The sequence below is a fragment of the Oncorhynchus keta genome, chromosome 28 (genome assembly GCF_023373465.1).
Source record: "Oncorhynchus keta strain PuntledgeMale-10-30-2019 chromosome 28, Oket_V2, whole genome shotgun sequence".
Taxonomy (NCBI): Eukaryota; Metazoa; Chordata; class Actinopteri; order Salmoniformes; family Salmonidae; genus Oncorhynchus; species Oncorhynchus keta.
The window spans coordinates 57,750,391-57,774,571 of NC_068448.1; the positions used below are offsets into that span (position 1 = coordinate 57,750,391).

Genomic DNA, 24,181 nt, shown 5'->3' on the forward strand with positions numbered 1-24,181 from the left:
GCACAAACTCCTTCATAATGAGGAAGCTCCCCCATCTCTTTCTGGCAGGCTTCTTGACGAAGACAGATCTCATCCATGTTACAAGTGATGCAACTTCAGAGAAGTGTTTGTTGTAATGCCAGGTCTCACCCACCAGATTGATGACATGGCAGAGACTGGTTACATGGACACTGTATCACTCCTTTCAGAACCTCCTTGTATGTCTTCAGGCAGTACGGGCTATTATCTGTGACCATTGCCCAGGCACTGTTCAGTTTGTTGCTGTGGAGCGAGGCTAGTATAACTTGGGAAGTTGTTGAGTAGTTGCATCTCTGTGGAAATGACATCCACCAGAAAGTATTGGTTTTCAGTAACTGCAATGAAAGTTGAGGAAACGTTTTAATTATGTTTTAACACAAAATACAAGTGTAAAAACAATATAGAGATAGTTAGCTAGATGTAGAGACAGCTGCTGACATTATGCATCGCTATATGATAGCTCGTCGTTTGGAATATCACAATTTGCGTGTGGACAATTCACACTGCGGAATGTAAATGTAGGCTATTGCAACGGTATATTAATAGGCTGTTAACTCGCCAATGATTAGAATGCTGCAATCCCTTGCATCTGTCTCGTCAACAACCACCGCAAACTTCTTCCATCGGATCTTCTGTAGAACGGCAGTCATGTTGGTCGAACACACGGGGCAGGTGAATTTGAGAGGGGCTGCTCTCATTTTCGGGCAACGGTCCTCCCTGTTTGCAATGCTTCACTAGAAACGTTCTTAGCTTTTCTAAGGGGATGTCGGACTCGGCGCGCACAGCCACAAAGTCTTGAATAAATTCTTGTCTTGAATCTGCTGATGCGCTTGCACTAGTAATGGTTGTTTTGAAGAGGCATGCTCTGGCTAACACGGTACTTTTCTTTGTTTTTCACATGGGCTTTAGACTGTGTTCACACATTTTTACGGGTCTAATCAATAGTATGTTGACTGAATTTTAAAACTGCTTATCGCCTGATGACTCCTAGTCCTTTGGGTATTGCTATGCTCTGAATTTAGGGTCGTGTGTGTGTGTGTGTGTGTATATATCTTTTTTGTTTTTTGACGATGACGTCTTGGTTGACATGTTTCTCAAAGTAAATGCCAAGTTGTTGGGTGACGTACGTAAGGGACCCACGCCCCTCTCAAAACACAATTATTTCTTTAGGCCTACTCATCTGTAATTTTTACAATTATGAAATCATTTAGGTTACTACAATTAGGCCCTTTTTTTGGTATCGATTTCAGCCAAATTATGGAATAAGCTGCATATTCCACGTTTTAGTTGATTCCATTTTTCTGACCAAATTCTGATATTGTCTACATTTTCTGCATAGCGGAAATCATAGGGCCCTAGAAAAAGGTGGAATCCTATCACACAGGCCCCGCCGCATGTGGCAGGGCCATTACGGATTACTAAGGAAGACCCAGCCTTGATCTGCCCAACAATGCTTCTACCAGACTAACTCCATGCATTTTATGCACACCTCGACAAAAACATCGCCGTGCGTGAGTGCTCCCACTAACAAGAAGACTGGCTGATCTCTCATAGGCCAACGTAAGCTTATTTTAATCAGGTCAACAATTGCAAGGTCGCTGGGCCGGACGGTATTCCAGGGCATGTTCCGAGAGCATGCACTGGACGACAGGCATGTTCACAGTAAATTTCAACCGCTCCTTGTCCCGGTCTGTAATCCCACATGTCCCAAGCTGACCACCAATCAGTCCTGTTCCCAAGAACTCTAAGGCTACATACCTAAATGACTACCGCCCTGTAGCACTCACCTTTTTATATAGGGAGCCAATTCGATTTCAGGACTTTGCATGACTTTGGAGGACTTTGCATGACTGATCAAAACTCGTTTTCTGATGGCTCTCGTCCCTCTGCAGTAGACTTATGGTGAGCAATATGGTTGAAACATCAAATCGCAATAAAATCACAGTATCAAATTGCAATACATATGGTATCTGCTCGTAATTAGCGTGATGGTATGGTGAGGTCCCTGGCAAGTGTACCTGCCCTATTAGTGTTCATTAAAAATTACGGTTACATTGTCATGTACCGAATACAAAGAAATTCAATGGGTTTAAACTCTTAATTGTTTTAAAAATGGGTTTGTCAACTGTTTATAGAGCAAATATGCCCATTCTGGTCTTGGCACATGCCAATAAAGGTGCTTCCACTGCCGTTCTTGCATAATTAATTTTGCAAACACAAAAGTTCCCACCATGGCAAACTTTTTAATGAATAATTATAAAAAATAAATCAAACATCAGTTAATTTCTGAGTAAATAATTTAATTCTTGCTGACCTCTCGGTCAAACCAATGCCTATGTGCCAGGAGTTTCTCCCGGTCTTTCTGTATAGGCTAACGAAGGCCAAGTTCTTTGCGTTAGTCCACCATTTGGGGTGGGAAAGTGCCTGGGAATGAGATTACCTGTGCTCTTGCCCTCCAACCCCAGACAGACTTCCAGGGCTGAGGGGATTATAAGCTGCTCCCTGGCCTGTCTGGCTGGCAGTATCCATTTTTCATTAGTCAGCCTTCTGAATTAGAGACTGATGGCAGCTTACTGTTGGCCTCTGCTCTGCCCCAGTCCTATGTCGCTCTACTCCTATTCTCTCTCTACTCCTAGTCTGAGAGGCCAGGGTACTCTTGAGGAGATATTGCTATAGGTCTCTGCTATGCTGTCAGATTAAGCAGAACATCACTCTTTTTATCCACAGAGGAAAAAATGAAATTTCCTTTGCAATCTGCACATTTAGGATGGACAGCTATGATGCTCTTTTTCTTTTTTTTAATGCAGCCTGTTCATTCAGCGCCAGACCGGCTGAGCACTTCGGTCTTTGAGGCACGACATCACTGTAATGGTCATGACATTTTTGCTGACCATAATTGGCCAGTCAAATGACCGCGGTCACCTTAATAACTGTTTTTGAAAGCAATATTTGACGCACATTTTCTCCTCTACTTCTGACTGCATGTGCTGCCATAGAAATATAATGAATTGTCGTGTCTTTGGCTATGCCGGATTAAGTGATATGACATGCTATTCTATAAAATAATTTCTCTGTAATTAATATTATCTGATTGAGCTAATCATGTAAATGTAATTAACTAGTCGGGGCACCATGAAATAATATTTATAGAGCTGTTATCTTCCGAATAAAATCTTAAAGACCTAGTAATATTTTACATCAATAGCAGTCAATATTAATTGTCACCTTAATTCAGTCTCATCTGAAAGTTGTAAATTCTTGGTTATCTGCACGAACTCTGGCTAACAAGTTGAATCAGCAATACAAAATTGAGTTTATTTATTTACTAAATGCCTAACTAATTACACATTAATCATAACTTGATTACAAATTACGTCATAAAGGAAAACGTCCCTAGCGGGCGGAACAGATATGACGGCTTGTTACACAAGGGTCTGGGTTTGAGTGAAAGAGCGGGAAGACTGAGGAAGAAAGGGCGACGCTGTGTTATCGTAAATACAGTTTCTTATGCATTCTAAATTACCGCCCATTTGGAAAATGCAATACATATTTTCTCTGAGCTGCGCTTCGGTAGGTTGGTGGTAGATGGAAGGCTGTGTTGCCCAACCAAGTCCTTTGTCCTTTGAAGAATGTCTGGTGGTCAATTGGATACGTTGTAGTAACGCCGTTGTGTGGTAGACGGGATACTCTGTCTGTTCCTTCCTAACCTGCGTTTGCAGCTGCTGTTGCTAACTCAACAGCTAGGAGGTATCACTTCTGTAGTGAATAAGAGTTCAAAGTTCATACCATTTGCAACCAAAGCTCATGCTGATGTTGGCTTCGTTCTGTAGTTCTCTGAACCATTCTGACATCGGACCGTCGTCCTCACATCCTCTGAACAGGAGGTTATATTGTCGCCAAGGCTTTATATAGGAAGGGAGAGGAGGGCGTGTTTGAAAAGTTTTATAGCCCATGTCCCTTCACAGGGCTCTGCTCAATCAGTGGCCCGTCCCTATCTTATCTTTTTAGGGAGTTGGTTCCGCTGTCGGGATCAAATCAGCGGAAATTTCAAGAGTGCCACGTATAGTTTTTGATAAAAATCAAACTTTAATTAAAACACACATACAAGGTACTGAATTAAAGCTACACTCGTTGTGAATCTAGCCACCAAGTCAGATTTGTATAATGCTTTTCGGCGAAAGCATGAGAAGCTATTATCTGATAGCATGCACCCCCAAAGTACTGGAACGTCATCTAAAACGACAGATTTTGCGGTAGCCGGCGCTACCCAAAACGCAGAAATAAAATATAAAACATTCATTACCTTTGACGAGCTTCTTTCTTGGCACTCCTATATATCCCATAAACATCACAATTGGGTCTTTTTTCCGATTTAAATCCGTCATTGTATAGCCAAAATGTTGTTTTCTGAAGACCGCTCTGATCCAGGAATATTCCCTTTTACAAGACGCAACATCACTTTTTAAAATGACAAAAGTTGCCTATATACTTTTACAAAACACTTCAAACTACTTTTCTAAACCAACTTTAGGTATTAATAAACGTTAATAATCTATACAATTCATCACGGGACAATCTGTATTCGATAGCAGCTAGTCTTGAAATCAGCGGCCATCTTTTCCATTTTAATAACATCCTGTTGAGAGATTTAAACAGGAAAGGGCAAAACGTCATACAACGAAGGATTAAGTCTGCTCAAAATTCCAGCACTGGCGACATCGTGTGGAAGCTGTAGGTGTTTACAGAACATCTTCATGTATTTGCAGTCGCCTTAAACAATACATTGACTGGCGGATTAATATATTTTGTGTTTTTGGAGAACAGTTTGAGGGATTTTTACTCCTAAACACGTTGTGTTATAGCCACAGACACGATTTAACCAGTTTTAGAGACTTCAGAGTTTTCTATACACTCATATCATTTGCATATACTATATTCCTGGCATGAGTAGCAGGACTTTGAAATGTTGTACGATTTTTAACAAAAAGCTGTGAAAATTCGCATGATCCTTAATTAAGAAAGCCCAAATCTCACATTTTAGAAGCTAAAATCACATTTCATCCCATTACGAATAATTTCATATTCAAACATTTAAATTGAACAACAATTCCATGTGAATTCAATAACTCTGTAGACTTTCGACTGTAGAGTTTGTCATCTGATCATTGATGAATGTCTCCGATGACAACCGAACTGACATCATATTCATTACGTACCACCGCATATGTTCCATTGGTCGGATTACCAGAACCCAGAATCTCTATGTTAACCAAGGTGTTTGCAAATGTAACATCAGTAGGGTAGAGAGAGGAAAAAGGGGGAAAGAGGTATTTATGACTGTCATAAACCTACCCCCAGGCCAACGTCTTGACAGAATATTGCGAGTGTACCCATAGGAGCAAAGCGGGAAGTAAACGTCTTATTTAAAGTGTTATTTTTTTTTAATGGTTATCATGACTGTCTTCATCCATAGCCTTCGGTTATACAGTAATTGTGCCAGCCCTAGATATCACACCGGTTCACCTTTTTAAGGTTATGCCAACTATCTGTTCCCCTGTCATGTCGCTGTTACAGCTGGAGGCGTAATGAATCTGCGAGTCTCTTGGTTGTTCGTTCAGCTGGTCAGAGGTTGTTAATCTCAGACATTGGTTGGTTTCCATGGCAGATGTACTCCGTAATGCTGTGTCATTGGTTCTGATGCCAACATCCCCACTCTCCCCTGTACTTCGCTTCCCACATCCTCCCCTAGTCTCCTATCCTCCTCTGGTTGGGCTGCTCTGTGTCTCAAGACTGAGGCTTGGAGGGGATCAGGGAAAGGTTTTTATCTTGCCTGCCTGCCGGTAGTCTCTGTGCCACTCAGCTGAGCTGGAGCTAATGCAGGGCAGACGCATACCGTCCGTCCCCCTATGCCAGCCAGACGGGTACAGGAGAGCAGTGGTGTGAAGGAGAGGACAGGAGTTAAAAGGTGAGTAAAGGACTGAGAGGCGTTTTGCAGAGGATTGATAAAGTGCCGTGTAGAAGTGAGGGAAGGGGACGAGTGCAGTGTGTTGGGATAGGGTGAAGTGCCCTTCAAGGTCTTCTGGATTCTGCTCCCTCTCTAATGACTTCCATGAGATGTTTGGATGAAGCCCCGGGGCCATCTATATCAGGCATCTCACAGTTGGAGTGTTGATCTCGGATTAGTTTGGGCCTGAAGATCATAATACATAGCCTATTGATTATATGGAAAAGCGGGACCTGATCCCCCTGGTCTAAAGACAATGGAGGCTTTCTCCTGTCCTGATGAACAGCACTTCACCCATAGTCAGCTGGGAGTCCTCTGGCGCCACTCATCTCAGCCTTTAATGCTCTGAGATGATGGCCTTGCTTGCCCTGTTTACTCGAGAGTATTTTACACTTTGAGGCAGTCTGAGACAATTGGTGTGCATATCTGCACTTTAATAATAATGGTTTATGGCTGTTTTCATGTCCTTTTGCTTTGCCAGTGAGTAACATGATTTTCCTGTGTTTTTTGTTTGTAGCAATATCAGATGGCTATGTCTGTGTGGTGTTATTCCCTCAGAATTGAGTGGTGGTGGTGTATGTATGCTGACAAAGGATAATTTTCTTAGCCCGCGCTCCATCTCTCGTCTCCATCTGCACCGTTATCAGTTTGGAGCTGCCTGGGTCTGTGGCTCTCAGCTTTCTGAGTACACGACTCCTAGCACCCCATCTGTGTTTGGACAGGAAGGGAAGGGATCTTGTGGTAACCATTTTATCTTGGCAGTTTAAGGACATTCATATGTTGTCACTCTTCTTCACCAAACAAACCATACATCAGCACTTAGTTCAGATAAAGAAAGTTCCCCCTTTTTTCTTTTCCCTGTGACTGGTTCTGTTAGGTTAAAGCCTTCTTTGCACAACCCAGATCAGTGTTAATATAACAGCTGACAGTGCATGACTAACTACTCCCGGTCTCCTGTTACAGGGCAATCATGGGCCACGGAGTCGGCTGAGGATCCGGAGGGTTCTGCAAAACGCACTAATCGTGAGTAGGCATGTAAATGTGCCATTCTATGACTTTTTACCCCCCTGGATGTGAGCTCGAGCTCATGTTAGCCAAGGATACGAAAGGTACTGTGCCTTCAGAATGTACCCACACCCCTTGACTTTTTCCACATTTTGTTGTTACAAAAGTGGGATTAAAATGGATTTAATTGCCATTTTTTGGCAACTCAAAATACTCTGTCAAAGTGGAACAAACATTCCAAAATTTGTATAAAAAATAAATAAATATGAAAGAAAAATATTGGATAAGTATTCAACCCCCCCTGAGTCTATACATTTTAGAATCACCGTTGCCAGCGATTACAGCTGTGAGTCTGGCTAATAAGAGCTTTGCACACTTGGATTGTGCAATATTTGCACATTCTTTTAAAAATTCTTCAAGCTCTGTCAAGTTGGTTGTTGATCATTGCTAGACAGCCCTTTTCAAGTCTGGCTATAGATTTTCAAGCTGAATTTAAGTCAAACCGAGTCACAGAACATTTCAATGTCATCTTGGTAAGCAACTCCACTGTTCTATTTGGCCTTGTGTTTTAGGTTATTGTCCTGCTGAAAGGTTCATTTGTCTCCCAGTGTCTGTTGGAAAGCAGACGAAACATGGGTTTTCCTCAATGATTTTTGCCTGTGCTTTGCCCCCCCCAAAAAATCCCTAGTCCTTGCCGATGACAGTCATACCTATGACAGTCATACCTATAACCAATGTTCCCTCAAATTTTTTACAGATCAGTTCTGGTCTGCTGAGCGCAAGCTTGAACGTTGTGAAAATTCGGTGCAATGCTTCCAGCGCATGTTTACTGTGAACAGAGCCTGTACCCTCCTTTTAAGTTAGCCACAGTAGCCTTCTTAGCCACAGTAGCCTTCTTGGCCACTTAACTATTTGATCATAATGTAGGCCTCGCAGATTGGCCTACCCATCAAAAACAATGAAGAAAATGAGTGCCTTAACATTTTAACATGTTAAAATAGCTGTTCTATCATTCAGCCTACAATACATTCTGTGAGATTTAAAAAAACATGCAGGGCTTGACAGTAACCTGTTTTTATCCACTTGTCCAGTAGACAAGGTGACAGTGTTTGATGCAAGAAACCACTTTACAAAATAAAAATTAATTATTATTCCCATATCATGATTACAGAGAATCTGACAGATTATGCCACCCACCATCCAAAGTGTAATTAGTGACTTCACCATGCTCAAAGTTTATTTTTATTTTTCTTTCTCTCACCCACCTACCAATAGGTGCACTTCGTTGCGAGACATTGGAAAACCTCTCTGGTCTTTGTGGTTAAATCTGTTTGAAATTCACTGCTCGACTGAGGGACCTTACAGATAATTGTGTGTGGGGTACAGAGATGAGGTAGTTAATCCAAAATCATGTTAAACACTATTATTGCAACTTATGTGACTTAAGCACAATTTTACTCAACTTATTTAGCCTTGCATAACAAAATGGTTGAATACTTATTGACTGAAGAAGTTTCAACTTTTAATTTTGTACAAATTTAGAGATCATAATTCCACTTTGACATTATTGGGTATTTATTGTGTGTGGTAAGCCAGTGACGACAACCTACATTTTTAGGTTGTATTGTTCCGCCGGTTGCCATTTCTGTCAAATGTCTCACGGCTCAACTCTGTATATCAGCGCAGCCGATGTCCCCCTTGTGAGATTATATTGCCCAAAGATTTGGCGAATATACCTTCATTTTTTTTGTTGCTGTGGTGTCATGCTTGGTATTGTGATATCCAGTATGAAAGTCTAAAGTTATTGCAGGGGCAAGTCATTAATGGATAAGGAGTTCAATGTCCGAATACAGTTCATTGTATTATAATTGGAAGCCCATATTCATGCATTCGGAAAGTCTTCAGACCCCTTGAATTTTCCACATTTTATGTTAGCCTTATTCTAAAATTGAGTGATTAAATTGTTTTTTTTTTCCATCTACACACAATACCCATAATGACAAGGCAAAAACATTGTTTTATGTTTGCAAATTTTAAATAATAAACAGTATTACATTTAAGTATTCAGACCCTTTACTCAGTACTTTGATGTGCCTTTGGCAGAGATTACAAGTCTTCTTGGGTATGATGCTACAAGCTTGGCTCTGTCAGGTTGGATGGGGAGCGTCACTGCACGTCTGTTTTCAGGCCTCTCCAGAGATGTTAGAGTCTGGGCTCTGGCTGGGCCACTCAAGGACATTAAGAGACTTGTCCCGAAGCCAGTCCTGCGTTGCCTTGGCTGTGTGCTTAGGGTTGTTGTCCTGTTGGAAGCTGAACCTTCGCCCCAGTCTGAGGTCCTGAGCAGGTTTTCGTCAAGGATCTCTTTTCTCTGTTCATCTTTGCCTCGATCTTGAGTAGTCTCCCAGTCCCTGCTGCTGAGAAACATCCCCACAGCATGATACTGCCACCACCATGCAGTGACCCGTAGGGATGGTGCCAGGTTTCCTCCAGACTTGGCATTCAGACCAAAGAGTGGTTTCGTCAGACCAGAGAATCTTGTTTCGGCAAACTCTCAGTGGGCTGTCATGTGCCTTTTTACTGAGAAGTGGCTTCCGTCTGGCCACTCTACTGTAAATGCCAGATTGGTGGAATGATGCAGAGATGGTTGTCCTTCTGGAAGGTTCTCCCACTTTCACAGAGGATCTCTGGAACTCTGTCAGTGACCATCGGGTTCTTGGTCACCTCCCTGAACAAGGCCCTATTCCTCTGATTGTGTTGTTTGACCGGGTGGCCAGCTCTAGGAAGAGTCTCGGTGGTTCCAAACTTCTTCCATTTGAGAATGGAGGCCGCTGTATCCTCGAACCTTCAATGCGGCTGATTTTTGTTTTTGTTGGTACCCTTCCCCAGATCTGTGCCTCGATACAGTCCTGCCTCGGAGCTCTATGGACAATTACTTCGACCTCATGGCTTGGTTTTTGTTCTGACATGCACTGTCAACAGTGGCACCGTATCCAGAGGTGTATGCCTTTCCAAATCATGTCCAATCAATTGAGTTTACCACAAGTGGACTCCAATCAAGTTGTAGAAACATCTTAAGGATGATCAATGGAAACAGGATGCACCTGAGCTCAATTTCGAGCCTCGTAGTAAAGGGTCTGGATACTTATGTAAGTGAGGTATTTCTGTTATGGTCAATTTAGCAGAATTGTCTTAACCTATTTTCTCATTGTCATTATGGGGTGTGTGTGTATTGATGTTTTTATTTAATACATTTTAGAATAAGCCTGTAACAAAGGCGATGAAGTCATGGGGTCTGAATACTTTCCGACGACACTCAGTGTTTCAGATTGCTGGTGACTTTTCTTAGTGCCACGTACCCTAGAGGTTAACGTCCCACCTGACCAACGTCCAGTGAAAGTGCAGGGCGCCAAATTCAAACAACAGAAATCTCATAATTAAAATTCCTCAACCATACATGTATTATACACCATTTTAAAGAAACTTGTTAATCCCACCAGTCTTCGATTTCAAAAAGGCTTTACGACAAAAGCATACCTTGCGAGTTATGTCAGTTCAGTACCTAGTCACAAAAAAACAGACATTTTTCCAGCCAAATAGAGGAAAAATGAATCACTAACCTTTGCTCTTCATAAGATGGCACTCATAGGACTTCATGTTACACAATACATGTATGTTTTGTTAGATAAAGTTAATATTTATATCCAAAAATCAACGTTTACATTGGCGAGTTATGTTTTGCCTCCAAAACATCCGGTGGAAGTGCAATGTCAATTTACAGAAATAATCATCATAAATGTTGATGAAAATACAACTGTTATACGTGGAATTAAATAAATACCTTAATGCAAACGCTGTGTCATATTTTCAAAAAAGCACACCATGGAATAATCTGAGTACACTGCTCAGAGACCAAAACAAGCAATACAGATACCCGCCATGTTATGGAGTCAACAAGTCAGAAATAACATTATAAATATTCACGTACCTTTGATCTCCATCAGAATGCACTCCCAGGAATCCCAGTTCCACAATAAATGTTAGTTTTGTTCGATAAAGTCAATAATTTGTCCAAATACCTCCTTTTCGTTCGCATTTAGTACAGTAATCCAAATGCGAAGGCACTAGGTCCAGACAAAGTCAGTTATATTGCAGTTCGTAGAAACATGTCAAATGATGTGTGTGTATATAATCAATTTTTAGGATGTTTTTATCAAATTTTCAATAACGTTTCCACCGGAGAATTCTTTTGTCTTTAGAAATTAAAGGGAACAGAGCTAACTCTCACGAGCGTGCCTGACTGAGCACATGGCCTCTCTGGCAGACCTCTGACGCATTCCATTCTCATTCACCCCCACTTCACAGTAGAAGTATCAAACAAGGTTCTAAAGACTGTTGACATCTAGTGGAAGCCTTAGGAAGTGCAATATGATCCCACAGACACTGTATATTGGATAGGCTAAGACTTAACCTACAAACCTCAGATTTCCCACTTCCTGTTTTGTTTTTTTTGTTTTTGCCTGCCTTATGAGTTCTGTTTATACTCGCAGACATTCAAACAGTTTTAGAAACTTCAGTGTTTTCTATCCAAATCTACTAATAATATGCATATCCTAGCATCTGGGCCCGAGGAGCAGGCAGGTATACTCTGTGCACGCTTTTCATCCGGATGTGAAAATACAGCCCCCTACCCCAAAGAAGTTAAGGTTGTCCTCGTTTTGACCACCTTTGTTTTGTGTGTCTTCAGGCTTCCACTGTGGTGTATGACATGGCCACGGCCTCTTCCAGAACGGAGTGTAGCTATAACCACGGACCGACGTCGCAGCTACATGCTGTCGTTGCCTGTGCCAAACTCAAGCGGAAGAAGAGCTTGTTTGGGACGTCCATCTATGTGGAGGTGACAGCGGAAGGGGAGTCGCGCCGCACGGCAAAGTCCCACAGCTCCTCCAACCCCAAGTGGGATGAGCTGCTCACTCTGTAAGGAACCCTACCTTCTGTGTGTGTTCTTAATGTGTGTCGTGAGTAGCCCATTTAATTCGCTCACCACCTTAATCACTTACTGTGGTCTGTTTGGTATGCTCTAGCAACGTTGTATTCCTTTCTGAATCAAGTCTCACTCTTTTTAGAGTTAGACCAATGGTGTGTTAATTCAGTATGAATCGTTTTCTGTAGTGCTTCTTCAACCTAACTGGTTCTGTACTGGAATAGGAAGACGAGAGAGAGAGAAGGAATCTAGACGTTTTTTTTTTATATTTAGCAGGATCCAGGCTACACATGATGTCTGAGCATTTGTGGTTAAACACAAAAGATGAATTTTCGCAAAGGTCTTACTTTTCTGGGGGTGGTTCTGAGATGGGAACAGTGTGGATTAATTGGAACACTTAGTGGGCTTGTGGGAGAGCTGACTAACTACTAGAAGTCTGAGCAGTCTGAATATCTCAAATACTTAGTCATCCAATCTGGGCAGATGGCCTACAGCACAAGGAAATGACGATGATTGAAAAACCAAAGCAGACATACTGTATCTTTCCTCTGAACACTCTGTTCCCAAAAAGAGCCTGTTGGGTTTATTGTTTTATTTCCCTTGTTGGTGCGGAGGTTTGAACTCTGCTGAAAAGATCCTTCTGTATCTGTTCAGTTGCAACTCCAGCAGAGCTGCCTGTAACCTAGCAGCTTTTATGGTTCTCTGGCTTTAATGAGTCAAAGCCAAATGTCAGGTTGTGTTCCAAATGACACCTTATCCCGTATGAATAGTGTACTAGTTTTGACCAGAGCCCTATGGGCCTGCTCAAGTAGTGCACTATTAATGCAAAAGGATGTCATTTCAAACTTGCCCTCAAACTCATTAACCAGGCCACTAATTGCCATGATGGGGTAATTTTATCTCAGACATGCACCAGGGCTCTGTTTGTTTGGTTTGTTTTTGTGTATGTTACATGTTATAGGAGTAGCTAGCTACTTGTCTGAAGCTCAGCTGTGGCCTTCAAGTCAAAGTCCACTGGTTCTTAAACAAGCTCTATTATGGTGGCCTCTAGTACATTCTAATGCTAGATTGTATTTTCAACCAGCAACTGTCAGGAAATAACACTGATACAGTTTCAGTGTTGGTTTCATCAGCTGTTGTAAGATATGAAACAGGACAAAAATAATTTTGAATGCAAAGGGCCTTTAAAGCATCCTGTAATAGTCTCCTGACTTAATTTAACAGCAGGTAATTGGTAAAAAGCCTACCAGTATGCAAATTATGGAGCCAAATGAAAAGCTCTCTTAACAATGCAATTCGATCGGCTACTGACGAGTCACTCACTTTAATGTCTTGCAAGTCCTTATGGACTTCATATCGAAAATACAAACGGGATCTTTAGTTTACTTGAATTGATACCATGGAGATATAACTACGTTGTATGATTTATGAATGGTAAGGATTTATGAGGGACTTTATTCAGTCATTTTGACACCTTTTTAAATAAAATAAAAGTCCAGCTTGCTGTTCGTCAATCAAAGCACAGTCAGCCTATGTGCCACCACTCTGTGGCTGCCTATGAAACACACCATGTTCCAACGTTGACTTTTTTTCTCTCTGGCACGGTCGACATTTTACCAAAAATCTACTGGTCCCAACAGAATTTTTGCTGGCCCTGGCATGGTGTAGTTCTTAAATGCATTGGGGTCATGCAGGGCCTATATAGGTTTGTATGCTTTCGCTCTGCTAACATATGGAATTGTTTTAAGATTGTTGTACCATGGATCATTTAGCTATTTTATATAGAATTGGCAGTAGAATGGCCTTACTGAGCTCAGTAACTTTCAACATGGCACAGTCTTAGTATCCCACCTTTCCAACAAGTCAGTTTGTCAAATTTCTCCTCTGCTAGAGCTACCCCGGTCAACTGTAAGTGCTGTTATTGTGAAGTGGAAATGTCTAGGAGCAACAATGGCCACACAAGCTCAAAGCAGCACTGCCGAGTGCTGAAGCGAGTAGTGCGTAAAAATAAGCTGTAACTCTCATTACTAAGTTTCAAACTGCCTCTGGTTGAAACGTCAGCACAAGAACTGTTCGACGGGAGCTTCAGTTATTTTGCTGACATTTCTTCCAGAGGCAGTTTGAAACTTGGTAATGAGTGTTGCAACCGAGGGCAGATTATTTTTAAGTGCTTCAGCACTCGGCGGTGCTGTTCTGTGAGCTTGTGTGACCTACCACTTTGCGGCTGAGCCATTGTTTCTCCTAGACGGTTCCACTTCACAATAACAGCACAAGCTAAGATCACCATGCATAATGACAAGTGTCGGCCAGAGCGGTGTAAGCTCGCCGCCTTTGGACTTCTCTAGAGTGATGAATCACACTTCACCAGCTTGCAGTCCGACGGCCGAATATGGGTTTTGCGGATGCCAGGAGAACACTACCTGCCCGACTACATAGTGCCAACTGTAAAGTTTGGTGGAGGAGGTGTAATGGTCTGGGGCTGGTTTGAGCTAGGCCCCTTAATTCCAGTGAAGGGAAATTGTAACGCTACATCATACTATGACATTCTAGACGATTCTGTGCTTCCAACTTTGTGGGAACAGTTTGGGGAAGGCCCTTTCCTGTTTCAGCATGACAATTCCCCTATCCACAAAGCGAGGTCCATCCAGAAATGGTTTGTTGAGATTGGTGTGGAAGAACTTGACTGGTGCCCAACCTCACTAATGCAATTGCTGGGGGGACTTGCTTCCATTCAGGCACAATGTTCCAACATCTAGTGGAAAGCCTTCCCAGGAGAGTAGAGTCTGTTAAAGCAGCAAATGGGGGACCAACTCCATATTAATGCCCATGATTTTGGATTGATATGTTCGACGTGCAGGTGTATACATACTTTTGGTCATGTAGTGTATGTATACTTTAACATTGCAAGTCATTACTCTGTTCTTTGTTGTATTAATTGCATTCATTTTTGTTTCTAAATTGGTATGTGATTTGAGAATAGGATGCTTCCCCTTTAAGACAGACGTTCCAAAAAGAGATATCGACATGGCTATAATCGGCTAGCCAAGAGGAATGCTAGGCAGGGTTGCCATGTCCTTGATTTTCCTGCAAAATTAGGCTACTTTATGAAAAGAATGTTGCGGGTGAAAATGTATTGGTTGCAGGTTTTTGAGCTACTTCGAAGTTGCACGGTGAATGCCATGGCATTTCTCTTCCAATATATTTCACGATCAGGTAGTGAGTGCAGGAGTGTTTGAGAGTGCTGCAGCTGAGTCATGTGAGAGGAGACCGAGCAGACAGGACTTACCAGTTGTAGATTGTCATTTATGGAGACTTACTTTCCAACCTATTTTCCATTAAACATATTAACACGCTAGAACTGATGCGCATCAAGAAATAACGGTGGTATTGTACTGGAAAACTACTAGGGGTGCACTAGAGCACATTAGAAAAAGTCGCTTGGAGGTGGTTTAAATGGCATTTTAATGTCTACTTTGCTCATGGAAAGCCTCATCAAGCGGAGTGTTTTACACATGCTCAGAACTCCTTTGCGTGCTCCTATTATAGGGAACATTTTATTGCGGGGGGGGGATTCCTCTGAAATTCCATTAAACGTGGCCAATAATACATTTGCATCTGTTGGCCATCGCAAGTAGCCTATTAAATGATATGCCATTGTAGCCTACCATTTGATGAATATGTTAAAGTCCTCGCAAATCAATTTGTGCCACTTGTGTAGCCTAACTGGAGCTAGTAAACATATTTAATAAATAGCCTAACTCTATGCATATTAATGGACTTGTTTAATTAAATTGATGATAAGTCAGAATAGGCTACAGAAGAAACACTGTTGTTGACAAACATATTCAGTTCATATTATTTGATTCATTGATTTGAAATTACAACCCCATCCTCTGTAGCCTTTTCCTGCAGGCTATTAGGCAACACAATCACTTCTTTCTTAGAAATCGCCTCACTATTCATGTTAAATGAATTAGTTTGTCAATTTGAACTAAGCAAGCTGCTAAATCGTTTAGCCTACGCAACATGTTGGCAATCTGAAATTAGATGTAGGGCTATAAACCATGGCAAATTTGAATTGCAGTCATTTTAGTCTTTATTCCAGCATTTCTCAAGCTCTGTCATCAGGACCCCAAGGTGTGCACGTTTTTGTTTTTTGTCTTAATTTGAAATCCGCTTTGTAGTGTTAAGACAACCAAAACGTGAACCCCTTGGGTACTGAGGACTGAGTTTAGGAAACCCTGCTGTAGCCTATGACAATAGAGCCCCACAAGTGGAGATGTCAACCTAGCGGTCAAACACGGAAATGGTTACATTCATTTTAAAAAACACTTCAAATAAGGGTTGCTTTGTGCGGGATGTTTTGATGACTATGTACATCTCTCGGGCAAGTTGACTTTTATCAATATTTTTGTCTCTTTATTCGAAAATGCTAATTGTTGTCAAAGTTAGACATCACGCAAGACTACAATTTCCTACAAGCACCTGCACATCTCTAGCTGGCACCTTTGCTAACATGTAAATAAATGTTGCCAATTTATTAATTACTACATTTAGCTAACATTTGATAGTTAATCCAGAGATGTTTTTCTTAACCTTTTACCCCTTTTTCTCCCCAATTTGTCCCATCGCTGCAACTCCCGTACGGACTCGGGAGAGGCGACGGTCGAGAGCCATGCGTCCTCCACAACACAACCACGCCGCACTGCTTCTTGACACAATGTCCGCTTAACCCAGAAGCCAGCCACCAATGTGTCAGAGGAAACACTATACACCTGGTGACTGTCAGCTTGCATTGGCCTGGCCCGTCACAGGAGTTGCTAGAGCGCGACGGGACAAGAAAATCCCTGCCGGCCAAACCCTCCCCTAACCCGGACGATGCTGGGCCAGTTGTGCTCCGCCCCATAGGTCTCCCTGTTGCAGCTGGCTGCGACAGATCCTGGACTCAACCAGGATCTCGAGTGGCACAACTAGCAGTGCAGTGCCTTAGACCACTGCGTCACTCGGGAGGCCGATCCAAAGATTCTTACCTTTGCCTTGATTCGGTAGTCTCGTCCAGATCATCATTGCGTTTGTATTTCTTTATGATAGCCACATTAGCAGCTAATTAGCATTTCATTTGTTGGGGTAAATACAGGCAAACATATTGGTTTTAAAGTCACCTCGTCTAAGAGGGAGTACTCATACTGTTGTGCTCTGACTTGTAATTTCTATAATCTCACAAATGGGCCATTTTATAATGGTTTGTCGTCTTAATATCTGGCACAAAGTAACGGCACTATTGCCAGAAAATAGCGTACATTTTTTATTCAACTTAAATAAAAGAAAAGAAGCTCGTCCAAGTATTTATTCTGCAGAGATTGATATCCTCTGTTCAACTTTCATCACTAACATTCTCCTGTTGGATTTATCTGTAGTTTATCAAGTTTGCAGACGACACAACAGTAGTAGGCCTGATTAACAACCATGACGAGATGGCCTACAGGGAGGAGGTGAGGGCCCTGGGAGAGTGGCACCAGGAAAATAACCTCTCACTCAATGTCAGGAAACAGCAGAGGGAGCACGCCCCTATCCACATCAACGGAACCGCAGTGGAGAAGGTGAAAAGCTTCAAGTTCCTCGGCGTACACATCACTGACGATCTGAAATGGTCCACCCAAACAGACAGTGTGGTGAAGGAGCAACAGCGCCTCTTCAACCTCAGGCGGATGAAGAAATTTGTCTTGGCCCCTAAAGCCCTCCGTTTTACAGATGCACAATTGAGCGCATCCTGTCAGGATGTATCACCGCCTCATACGGCAACTGCACCGCCCGCAACCGCAGGGCTCTCAAGACGCCCTCTATTACACCTACAGCACCTGATGTTACAGGAAGGCCAAAAATAAGATTAAGATCAAAGACCTCAACCACCCGAGCCATGGCCTGTTCACCCTGCTATCATCCAGAAAGTGAGGTCAGTACAGGTGCATCAATGCTGGGACAGAACAGAGCTGGGACAAAACTGCTTCTATCTCAAGGCCATCAGACTGTTAAATAGCCGGCTTCCACCCAGTTACTCACCCTACACCTTATAGACTGCTGCCCCATATACATAGACTTGGATTCATTGGCCACTTTAATGGAACACAAGTCACTTTAATAATGTTTACATACTGCTTTACTCATCTCATACAGTGGGGCAAAAAGGTATTTAGTCAGCCACCAATTGTGCAAGTTCTCCCACTTAAAAAGATGAGAGGCCTGTAATTTTCATGATAGGTACACTTCAACTATGAAAGAAAAAATGGGGGAATCCAGAAAATCACATTGTAGGATTTTTAATGAATGACGAGATGTTAATGTCGGACCGTGCACAGGAAAATTACTAAATTAATGTGCCAGCGAACAATGGGCTAAGTGGATTTTGACTCGTCGTTGCCACACTCCATGTGAAGAAATTCCGATGCAACCAACCCCAGCGCACACAACACACACACCCCTGTACCAAGAGGTGGGGCAGACTGTTAAACCAGGAGTGTTTCTCTTCATCACCAGTTCTATCAATGGGTACTTTAAGTGGGAAAAAGTACCTGGCTGAAAGTGAGTCTGTAGACAGCCGACACTAGTGCAAAACACTGCTGGTATATTTTGCACTGTATTTTCTGAATGCAGGTAGAGGGCCACCATTTGCATTGGCGTTAAACACACTTGGTTAGCTATCAGCTTTTTCATTTATCAAACTGCTTCTAGAAGGATTTACTGAAATTTGTCCTAAATGGCACTCTATTCCCTATATAGTGCACTACTTTTGACCTAAACGACTAGGCCAGGGGATGCCATTTGGGGCACAATCTGGATGTGTTTACTACCTTGTCTTTTTTGTTGTTGTTTACTTCCGTCTGCCTCTGCACGCTTTCTGGTCGTCTCTGTTTTCTTAATGCTCATCTCTCATTCTTGCACTCTCTCTCTTCTTGGTTGCCTGTGTTTCTATAGACCAGGGTAGTTCTTTATTCTGCAGTCAGAGGCAGCCCTCGGTCGCTCTCTGAGGGGGAAGGGACCCGTGCGAGGAATACTAACCAGTCTGATCTGCAGAGGAGGAAAAGAGGTCTGGGAGAGGGAGTGTGACCAAAAACAAGCGTTTGCGAAAGGCTCAAGAAATTGTAATTGTCAAGGGAAATGGCCAATGCAATAGTCCTAGTATATCATGGAGGTGTGATTTGAAATCAATGACTAAACACAACTCTTTGAAGTCTTAGCAGGGTAACGACAAGGCGGACTCCTGAGTCTCCCTTCCCTTCAGATGTGTATGCCACAGACAGACCGCTGAGACCTCTCCCTGTTAAAGCGTGTCCTGTGTATAGAGCTGATTTGGATTAGAGCGCTGTCAGTGGCTGTGCCCAGACGACGGGAGACGTGTTCAGATTGACGAGGGAGCCCTTCTAAGGATTGCTGAACACAATGACAATTATTATCAAATGCTGCATATCACCCCAGGTTGTGACACCTTGCTAGTCACAAGAAGATGTCTGGCTGGCTGTCTGTAGCTAGGTTTTCCTCCAGTTGGTGACACGTTTTCAAGCGAATATTCAAAAATCTGGATAACACTGCACATTTTCCCACCAGACATGTTTCCATCAAACTGATTTATTGGGAATAAAGTGTGTGTGTTAACGTAGTACACATAAAAATAATGAATAACTTATTTTACAGGCACAAAAAAATCCCACCCTGTCGAATGATTAAATTGTCTGTCCACATTTTATAAAATTGTTCCGGCATTCCCTGTTTCCTTAAGCCTAGTTGTGACTTTTTTTTCCACGTCGGGTAATTAATCTGCATGACATGGTTGGATGGAAACCTGGTTTTGTCTGCCCATTGACTTCAGTGGAGCCACTTAAAGTTTAATTAGTGGGGTAACAGGCCCTACAGTCATTGCATTGAGTCATGGTGATGTTGTGACTGTTTGTAATGCATGCTGTGCATCCTGAAAAGCATATCAGCACTGAATGCGCTTTAATAGTGCTAGTAGTTTATTTCTATATCAGAAGAATTGGATAAAGAAACCACTAGTTAGTTGGTGTAAGATATAAGTAAAACATGCTTGCTCCCAAGGGGAAAATTGGCTTGGATGCACATTACTGCTTTATAAGGAATGAACACTTGAGTAGTCTAACAGGTGTCCAGGTCACTTTCTGTGCGTGTGCATGCGGTATAGTTGATGTGTGACCTCTGTGCTGTGTTACAGAAATGTCAGGCCACACACGCAGGTGGACTTTAAGGTGTGGAGTCACCACACCCTGAAGGCTGATGCTCTGCTGGGGAAAGCCACTCTGGACCTCCTCCAGGCCTTGGAGCAGCACGACAGGAAATGTACGTAGTTGGCAACCCGCCTCATCTCTTATTCCTCCTTTTTATGTTCCAACCTTGACAAGAACAATGTCAATAGGCAACAGGATATCAGCTCTATTATTTCCCCTGAAATAATTTGTTCTTACTCTTCAGGATGAACTGCAGTATGCCTTTCTGCTGTTGGGCACAGTATTCCACAGTAAATGGTTTAGAAAGAATGCTGTTATTTTCAAGTAGGGCCTCAAATACTGTATCAGACATTTTCTCGCTAATGAGTTACTAATAGCTGTGTTCTCTTCCATCCTGTCTCTGCCATGCCCTGTCCCCATCTCCTCCTTTCTCTCCCGTCTCTGCCATGTCTCCCCTCCCTCCTCAGTGGAGAACGTGAGGGAGGTGTTGAAGCTGGTGCTGGACAATAAGGGGGCCGTGGTTGCTACGGGAGAGCTGACCGTGTTCCTCGACGGTCTGACCGTCAACCAGGAACAACTGCTCAACGGCAACGCTGCCACCTCTACCAGTGAGTACCGCTGTGTGTCTGGCTGTCTGTTTTAGTATGCATGTGGCTTGTCGTCATACCTTTTGGATTTATTTATAGTATGTATGCGTGTTTAGTTGTAGAATATTGTTTAGGATAACAGTGCCTTCACCTCCCTTTCAGAAGTCCAGCAGAACGGTGATGCCATTCATGAAAATGGAGGGGACACTCCATCAAGGGCTCCCAGCGGGTAAGATAAGAACTCCTGGCAGAAAACCATGTTGTGAATGAATGGGCACTGAGTCAGCAGAGACGTTTGGTTTAGATGGCGGCGGAAATAATTTTATCAGCAGAAAATGTGGTGCTGCTTATATTGGAGGCAACCATAAACCAATGCTGAAAGGCAATGCGGTCTTCACACACACACACCGATAGAGCCCCAGTTTTTCTGCCTTACATCATTGTGGTAGGGACTATATTTGTCCGGCTCTTGGCGCGTTCTCAGAAGCCTGGGATAGTAGAACTCTCACCTTGTAATTTATCAGAGCTCCGACTGCACATGTTCTGTCCCTCTGTCTCCCTCTGTCCCTAAATCAGGACAGCTTGCATGCAGGCCTTGCCACAACCCTGATCTTGATCTCACTCACTCTGTCGAAGTGCAGTTAACAGGGCTAATATGTGTTTTATTAGAATACTCAAAAAGTGGATGTTGGCAATTTATTCAGACCGAGAGGTGAAGGAGATGGCAGACAGACAGACTTCATCTGCATTGCAGTTACTGCTGCGTCCAGCCTGTGACGACTGCATACGCTGCCTTTGCACTTGCTTTGTCCCTCTCTCCGTCTCCCCCCTTTCGCCCTCTCTCCTACACTTCCTATAGCCCCTGTGCCCCATCTCCAAGCTGTTAAAACACATCCACTGTCCCACTAGGCCTGACTGTCACAGTATACACAACCTACTGTGGATAGTGTGTGTGTGCCCACCTCCAGCAAAAACACTGCCCAGACTCTGTGTTAGTGGTGTGTTTGTGTTGTCCACATTGTGGCGCAATATACTGTATGTGCTGCCTGCCTCATGTAGGCTAGTTACATCTGTCCCTGGGGTCTGTCTGTCTGTGGCAATGAGTGCAGAGACGAAACCTTGTGAACCAACACAAAGGCTCTCCTTCAGTCTTGCCTGTTTCATCACCATAACACCCTGCCCCCTCCTCTCTCCCTCGTCCTCTGCCCTGCATGACAATAGCCTCAATGTCACAAAGCGTTGCCTCTTCTCAGAACAAGGACTGCGTCACTAGTGCCCCGTACAGAACAGGACATACGCAGGGTGGAGCGCCCAAGCTCCATTTACTCCCACTCTGAAAGACTGGCATCAAAAGTCCTTCCCTCACACACAGACGCACGCACACTCACATAGACGCATTCACATACCCTCTGTACTCTGAAGTGCCACAGAAGCATTGTTACAGAGGAAGTGGAGTTGGCTGCATGTGCGTGGCCTGCCTGAAAAACAGGAAGAGGGTTAGTGGAGGTGGTAACGTTTCTGCTTGCTGCTCTGAGGTACTGTGGTGTTGCTGTTATCCTGGCCAGAAAACAGATATGGACAATTTTAGAACCGACTCAAAACAACACACACTAGTCTACAGAGAGAGTGCTGTCAGGCACGCTCCATCATTAGTAGTGCTTTCAGACAGTGATTCATCACCCCCATTGTGTTGTGGGAAGACGTGTCATGTCTCAAGGTGGTTTGTCTAAACGAGGGGCCTCCTGACACATGATGGGGAGTCTAGCCTACTGCCCCATGTTTAACCCCCCCATCACATAGGTCATAGGATCTGTCTCTGCATATGTGGATGATAACTCGGCATAACATCCTTATTTGCCATGTCCTATTTGTAGGGCTGGGCGATATGGATATATCCATTGAAAATCAGTTTTCTCCATTTGTTTTATTTATTTTCTACTGTTCAATTCAACTCCAAACAGAAATAATCAAGTAGACTCTGCCACGCAGTATGATGTGTAACTCTGTGTTGTCTGTTCACACTGCTATGCTTTATCTTGGCCAGGTCGCAGTTGCAAATGAGAACTTGTTCTCAACTAGCCTACCTGGTTAAATAAAGGTGAAATAAAAAAATAACAAATAAATAAAAAAATTATATGGGCAAAACATCTAGGCCTAGTTAATTGAACTGTTGAAATCATGAAAATATAGTGATTCCAAATGTAATATAGTGGCAGCACCTTGCTAAGAAAAGACGAACTAACAGAAAAGACAACGAGCAGACAGTAGTTTGCTGACCGTAGGATACACTGTTAGTTTGTGTAATTTTTGAACGCTTGTTGAAAGCAGCATGTTACCAACATCGTTGCATTCATCTGACCATGCTAAGTGAATGGCAGTGCCCCTGGCTCTGTGGTCACGCAACTGCTTTCTCCTTGAGTAACGGGGTACGGCTTGGTGTGTTTAGCGGCATGCAGGAGGAGAGGGAGAGGACTCCAGTATCAAATGGGGTAAACTCTAAACGGCGGAGTTGTGTATCACATTTAACAAACCAAACATTGAAATGCCATTTTAAAGGTTAAGTAAAAACTCAAACTGGTCCATTTATCAATACTGGTATACAGTATAGTAAAATACGGTATACTGCCCAGCCCTATCTATTTGTACTGATATTTTACTTGATATTTATTTGACGGTTTATTGAAAAAGTTTCAGTCTTTGTACCTTCAGTGCATTCAAAGTTTTCAGGCCCCTTGACTTTCTCCATTTTATTTCATTACAGCCTTATTCTAAAATGGTATAGTTTTTAAAAATCTATCTAGGCACAATCCCTATAATGATAAAGCAAAAACAAGTTTTTATAAAACTTGCAAAAAATATAAAACTGAAATACCCTATTTTTACACAAGTATTTAGAAACTTTGCTGTGCGACTTGAAATTGAGCTCAGGTGCATCCTGTTTCCATAGATCATCATTGAGATGTTTCTACAACTTGATTGGAGTCCACCTGTGGTAAATAAAATGTATTGGACATGATTTGGAAAGGTGTGCGTGCCTGTGGATAAGGTCCCAGAGGTGACAGTACACGTCAGAGCAAAATTCAAAGAAATTGTCCGTAGAGCTCCGAGACGTGATTGTGTTGATGTACAGATCTGGGGAAGGGTACCAAAGTTTCTGCAGCATTGAAGGTTCCCTAGAACACAGTGGCCTCCATCAATCTTAAATGGAAGAAGTTTGGAACCACCAACACTCTTCCTAGAGCTGGCCGCCAGGCCAAACTCGGCAATCTGGGGGAGAAGGGAGGTGACCGAGAACCCAATGGTCACTCTGACAAGAGCTCCAGAGTTCCTCTGAGATGGGAGAACCTTT

General features: G+C 42.8%; 1 protein-coding gene across 2 annotated transcripts in view; it reads left to right on the forward strand.

The window, feature by feature from the left end:
- LOC118361588 (NEDD4-like E3 ubiquitin-protein ligase WWP1) overlaps nucleotides 1-24,181 on the forward strand; it is a 54,563-nt gene that overhangs the window by 6,017 nt on the left and 24,365 nt on the right. Inside the window, exons 1-6 of one of the 2 annotated variants that reach the window (XM_035741632.2) lie at nucleotides 5,831-5,983; nucleotides 6,986-7,045; nucleotides 11,772-12,001; nucleotides 20,233-20,357; nucleotides 20,713-20,853; nucleotides 20,995-21,061. In XM_035741632.2, coding sequence (XP_035597525.1) covers nucleotides 11,793-12,001; nucleotides 20,233-20,357; nucleotides 20,713-20,853; nucleotides 20,995-21,061 — 542 coding nt within the window. In that variant the 5' untranslated portion in view covers nucleotides 5,831-5,983; nucleotides 6,986-7,045; nucleotides 11,772-11,792. Of the gene's footprint in view, nucleotides 1-5,830; nucleotides 5,984-6,985; nucleotides 7,046-11,771; nucleotides 12,002-20,232; nucleotides 20,358-20,712; nucleotides 20,854-20,994; nucleotides 21,062-24,181 lie in introns of those variants that run through there. The other variant, XM_035741631.2, reaches the window with a different exon arrangement.